General features: G+C 40.7%; 1 protein-coding gene across 1 annotated transcript; it reads right to left on the reverse strand.

Annotated features, from left to right (window-relative positions):
* On the reverse strand, window positions 1–2,865 carry LOC122651290 (pentatricopeptide repeat-containing protein At1g63400-like). The gene is made up of 3 exons (XM_043844627.1): window positions 947–2,865; window positions 760–836; window positions 1–50 (listed from the first exon to the last, which is right to left on the reverse strand). Exon 1 carries the CDS (start codon window positions 2,662–2,664, stop codon window positions 1,015–1,017), a length of 1,650 nt encoding a protein of 549 aa, XP_043700562.1. The 5' UTR covers window positions 2,665–2,865; the 3' UTR covers window positions 1–50; window positions 760–836; window positions 947–1,014.
* Between the last annotated feature and the right edge of the window lie 3,479 nt (window positions 2,866–6,344).

Genomic DNA, 6,344 nt, shown 5'->3' on the forward strand with positions numbered 1-6,344 from the left:
GGAGAATGTCAGCATTATTGAGTTGGAAATGCAGAACCTTTTCTTCCAACCTACATGAGCAATCAAGCAGTTTAAGTGGTAAATCAACAGTGTTGGAAGCAAAAACCTGATAAAAAGCTAACATCAGTTTTTTTTTTTTTTTAATAGAACACCAAGGGAATATGGCTCCAATATTCGAATAGTTCTTAAAGAATTCAAAGAAACTTAACTCCACCATTGACAGTGACTGAAGTTTTTGTTAATAGGTAGGCCCCAATGAGAGTCAAACTTAGTAACAGGAGTTAATATCATCTTACAAAGGACGTAATTGTGGCTTAAATCTGTTCAGCAAAGAATTAAGGATCACCAGTTTGATCACTGGCAGCTAGTTTTGAAAGTGACACCTTAAAGTCAAAGTTTGAGTTCTATTTCATAAGTATCATTAATTCCCATTACAAAAAATGCCAATTTATGATACTAAATAGAAACAAGTATGGTCAATATCTTTTGCAAACACCAGAATTTACCAAATTATAAACCAGCCTATTGGAAAACAGGAAAAGTGGGAAACCATTGAAATAGCTCTAGCTCCAAACAAGCTGCATACCAAAATATCCGCTGTTGCGGTACAAGATGACATGGGCAAGGATTGTGAATCATAAAAAAGGCCTTCTAGAAGTTAAACTCGTTTATGACTAAAATTCCAAAATGACAAAATGACAAAATGACAAAAAGACAAATAGAGCTAAGCACAGTATGGAATTCAACCATGATACTTACTCTGTTAGAATAAACTTGTACAAATTATGCTACGAAGTGATGTGAAGATCATCTAACCAAACATAATGATCGATTACCTGCCAAAAAAGAAAAAAAAAAAGACTGAAATCAAGTAGAGTATTGAAAATTGAAAAGCAAGACAACACCTACCTGTCCTATGTAACAAGAAAGCGAACAATGGCATTACCTGTCCTGTGCTAACACTAGGAATTATAAGGAGCCTTCATTCCATGTCTTCAACAATTAGAGATGCAGCTATCTCCTCCCAAGTATTTTCTCCATAGAAATCCAAACATGTGATGTACAACATGTCCTGACAAATGATTCCTGAATGGCAATGTCTGGAACTAATCCCTGCTCTAGCATTCTATCCAACAGCTGCAGCCCCTTATCGAGCATACCTTTCCTAAGACACCCATCAATTAGAGTGGAGTATGCAACAAGATCAGGCAAGAAACCCTTACGATGAGCCTCATCAAAAATATCTACAGCATCCTTAATTTTCCCTTTTTTACAGTGCATCTCAATCATAATGGTGTATGTGAAAATATCCGAATCAATCTTCTCCATTATTGTCATCCTATAATACAAATTTTCCACTTCAGATATATTACCTGCCTTGCAATACCCACTTAATAATGTGTTATATGTCACAACATTAGCAGTGAAAACTTTGTTCACAACCAAATATTCAGCTTCCTTGAGCATTTTAGCTTCACAAAGGCCATGAATGAGAATATTGTACGTTCTAGTATTAGGCACGACTCCCTTCTTCAACATGTCAGCTAATAGCATCATAACACTAAGCCATTGGCCGATCTTACATAAATTATTCATCAAAATGTTGTAACTTACCACACTGACCCAACCAAAGTGAAAACTCAAGGCCAGAAGATTCTTCGCCTCATAAATCTTTGAAGCATGGCAGAGGGAATCAAGAAGTATATTCATGGTCACAACAGTGGGATATAATCCACTGCTCATCATAATTTCTAATATTCTGTAAGCTTTGTCAGCCTTGCCCACTTTATAAAGTGCATTCATGTACGTGTTGTAACTGATAGTGCTAGGCTTCCAACCTTTCGATGAGCTTTCCTTGAAGATCAACTCAACCTCATCAAAGCGCCCATTCTTGCAAAGTGTATCAATCCATATATTGTAAACCAGAGAATTTGGAAGGTAATTGTTCAAACGCATCAACTCGATCAGTGTTTCTGCAGCTCTGACATCTCCCCTGTCACAGTGAGCTTTCAAAATAGGAACAAATATATAAACATTCGGTTCACAATTCTGATCTCTCATCATCTCTATTACAGCTTCTATATCTGCAATTCTTCCTGCCCTAGAAAGACCAGTGATCAAGGTCGAGTAAGTTGTCACATCCGGATTGCAACCCACAGCAGACATCTCATCTAGGACACGAAAAGCTAAATTAAACCGTGGGGAACAGCAGGAATACGCCTTGACCAAGATGTTAAAGGTGGAGACGTTAGGAATTACACCGGAAGAGTACATTTCCTCCAAAACTCCCTGAAGCGCATCAAAGCGTTTCGCCCAGGCGAGGCAATTAAGCAGGGTGTTGAAACAGAGAACGTTGGGATAACACCGACTTTCCTTCATCCGACGGAAGAGTCTAAGAACTTCGTCTACCTTGCCTACCCGACTGAAGGCTTTCATCAAGCTGTTATAAGCAGCTGGATGAGAAGTGGAAGGGTTGGAACCATCTTCCGGTTCCGCAAGAGCGGAGGCAAGGTAAAGTTTCGATGCTTTCACAAGAAGTTCAGGAAAGGTAACAAGAGGGTCTTCCGTTGTAGGGTTGTCTTGTTTCTGATACTTTGACGTAGGGTTTTCCTCATCAGCTGCCTGCGATAATGCACGAAACACCCCAACCCTACCCTCAAGCATACCAAATCCTTCAATCTCCTGGGACGAAAACGGCGTCCCATGTTCAGCATTTCGATCCGGCCAAGAATGATGGATGTCATCGACCGCCACGGTTACCAGTGAGCTTCGATGACGAGAATTATGGCCTGCGCCATGGCTAAACGAGCAACGTAAGGTGACGCGGAGGGATCTATTAAGGGCCGCCAACAGAGAGAGCTTCTTGTTCTAGGGTTATCTGAACGAAATCGAAGGGTCAAAGAGTGAGATAGTGAGAAAATTACCTGAGACCATCAGCTTGAGATGATGCTTAGGGCTTAACCTCAAGTGAGCAAAGTTTTCATCTCTCTGCTATGTAAGAGAAACGATAGGCTTCGTCTTCAAGCATCTCCAAGATTCTCAGTTTAGTTTGATGGAGAGAGTACCAAGAGCGGCGTCACTGCTCGGCTTTCCAAAGCATATGAAAGATAAGGGAGACTTTCAAGAACGAAGACCCAAAAGGTACCGCAAAACCTATCTGGAGCCTGGAGGTGGGTGAACCGATTATAGGCCGAATGGACAGACCAACAGCCTGAGCCAATGTTGCGGCTCAATCCGGTGTCAATTTAGAAAAAAATCGGACCGGCCGTTTAAAATCGAATTGAAGCAATTAATTCTGTTTGGCTAACTAACGTTTTAAGAAAATGTAATATAGGTACCCAACGTTTTACATATTATGTTTAGGGTATCTAAACCGGTAAACCTTATTAACATTATTACTAGATAAAATTACACCCCTCTCCTATACTTTGCCCTAATTACACCCCCTGTAAGTGTTTTCAACAATTACACGAACCTACCCTACGGTGTACAATATGTTACAAACAGCTCTTGTGTCTCTGTTAAGTGGTGACGCCAGTAAGGGCTAATTCATTTAATCCCCAAAATACCCTTGTATAGTGTAAAATTACTTTTTTACCCTTTTATTGAAAAATTAAGGAATAATTAATCTTCTTCCTCCTAACGTCCATTCATCGGTGATGAAATCTTAACCAATGACTTATGTAGAAGAACTCATTAAAACCATTTCACCTTGCTCTCTCCCTACCAGAATCAAAGAGTAGCCACTCTCCTATTAAAACCATTTCACTTTCGCTCTTGTTTTCTTTTGTTTTCGTCGAACAGCAAACTCCTTAAATGACTAATTGAGAATGGAAAAAAAGAAATTGTGAGAGAATCGTAGGTGCAGATGAGAGGAGTGTTCATAATTCTAAAGAATGCTTGTGGAGGTGGGAAAAAAGGTGGCTGCGAAGGCGGGGGCAGGATTGTGTGGATGGGGGTGGTCGCAGGGTTGGAATAGGGTGGAAAGGGTGGGTGTGTGGAGTAGGGGGTAGGGAACATGGTCGGGCGAGGAAGAAGAATAGTAGTGGTGGGAGATACGGGCGGAATAAGGGAGGGATGGGGGTGAGGGAATTGTAGATGGCAGGGATGGGAGCAGGACAAGGTTGGGGAATGATAATTCTAATATTTTTTGGATGAATAAAAAATTTCATTATCAAAGGAGGAAAGAATTATAGAGAGCCCCAAAGGAGAAAAGAAAGAGAGAAAATACAGTCAGCCAAAGCAAAGACTAAGGGGCTAGAACAACAAAAGAGACATTATAGAGACCTTAGGAATCAACAATGACTCTGTTCCTTGGGGAGTCTGAACAAAAGGAGGGGGGAGCAAACGATAACTTTGCTTTAATTTCAAAAGAAATAGAATCCCAAATCATCTGGTAAGATCGAGAATTAGAGGTCCATTTTCTGATATTGCGTTTCATCCAAATATGAATAAGGGCTACACAAAAGGTCATCTTCCCAACAAAGTCACAAATAGAGGAACCGGCATAGGTCATATCAATCCAGATCCACTCTCTAGAGAAAGGCAAAGTTCTTCTTTGGGCAAGCTAGCATTTGTTCAGAATGCCCTTCCAAATGGCAGCTAACGTAGGGCAGTCAAAGAATAGGTGATTCTGATCTTCAACATTATTCCAACAGAGGCAGCAAACAGGAGGGACAGAGATCTGACGGCTGCGAAGGAATGCCTAAGTTGGGAGGCCATTGGATAGTTCTAATATTATTCCTCAAAAGAATTTGATTCTCCAATTAGAGAATATATAGAGATACAAGCTCATTGGACTTTACAAGGTAAGATTACATAAAATATTGGGTTGCCATAATACACAGATTCTCATCAAAACTTGCAACCGAAGGAAAAGATTCATATCACATGTGAAAAATGTGAAACATGAGAGGGATGACAGGTATCGTTTAATAGGGAAGGAGAGTTGAGGTGGGAGATGAACAATATTTTTATAACATATAATGGCTACCCAATAGACCCACAACGTGAGACACCAAAAGGGACAGCAAAGGGGGGTCGACAAGTAAGAACTATTTGCCCAAAGATCCATGACGGACTCTCTGGGTAAGAACCATCCGCTCGAGGATTCATGACGGGGCTGTAGGGTAAAGACCATCCACCCGGAAACCCTTAGCTGAAAGATCCACGGGTCCTCTCATGGAAGCAAAAAGAAGCTCGCCCGCCCATCATGTCAATCAACCTATCAGCGCCAGCCCTATACGCACCAAAACATCACCTCTCACTAGGGGAAGTCATATGACAGAGGACCTAAGCACATTAGCGGCCACCAAAAACAGTAATCCAATGGCAATACCGCTCTCCAGTGGAAGAAACCACTCTCCAAGAAGGGAAACCACTTTCCAACTCTATCACATTTATGAGCATCTCACGATGCTCGTAAGAAAAGGGGCCTCTACGTTATAGGGGACCTCACCCCAATGAAGAACTCTCCATACAGAACTCTCCACATCAGAAATAAAGAAACACCCCGCCTCCTCACCAGAGGAGGGCTTTCCCATTGGTCACATCAGGACCTCTACATCGGCACCATGCCCGAAGGGATCAAGCCCTATAAATGGGAAGGTAACACCCCATACAAAGGGAGATAGAAAAACAACAAAGATAAGAAAAACTACTGAACTCTTGAAACTCTCACTTGTTTCACCTATTTGCTAAAGAAACCTAACTTAGACATCGAAGAGTCCCTCGCCGACGTCCTCGACCCGACGCTCACCTCCCTTTGCCTGTTTGATGTGTTGTGAAAATTTTACCCTTGGTGGACCCGCCAAAGGTTTCTTGACGCAACAAATATCATAGGTTTTTATTGGTTCACAGGAGTAAGAGTAATGATGACATATTAAGAGTAAAATTGGAAATTACAAAATAACTTGAATAACCTTATTAATGTTATCTTCGTTTAGGTACTCATAAACTTCTACCAAAAAAATAATTACTCGAGTTACAATTTTTCAAAATATTAGATATCTTAGGTGTTATTTACCGATTCTATTTTTTTTTTTTTTTTTTTGGTAGAAAGAGTAGATGATATTATTTATCGTGTAGAACACACACATTGTGAAGTAGAAACAAACTCCACAAACCATGGATCGGAATTAGGCCACACTGTCGAACACGTTACCGACAGGGCCCTCCTTGCTAGGGACTCAGTAAAGCTATTTATCTCCCTTGGAACATAAGCAAAAGAACAAGATACAAAAGATGAAGATAATAAAAGAATATCTTCCAGAATAGGCAACACCTCCATTGTAATCGGGTTTGCCACGATGTTGTAGAAAATTGACAACACCCATATGATCAGA

Source organism: Telopea speciosissima, chromosome 2, assembly GCF_018873765.1.
Source record: "Telopea speciosissima isolate NSW1024214 ecotype Mountain lineage chromosome 2, Tspe_v1, whole genome shotgun sequence".
Classification (NCBI taxonomy): domain Eukaryota; kingdom Viridiplantae; phylum Streptophyta; class Magnoliopsida; order Proteales; family Proteaceae; genus Telopea; species Telopea speciosissima.

Coding starts and splice junctions, on each gene's coding strand:
- LOC122651290 (XM_043844627.1), bottom strand. CDS start 2,664: ATGCTTGAGGGTAGGGTTGGGGTGTTTCGTGCATTATCGCAGGCAGCT.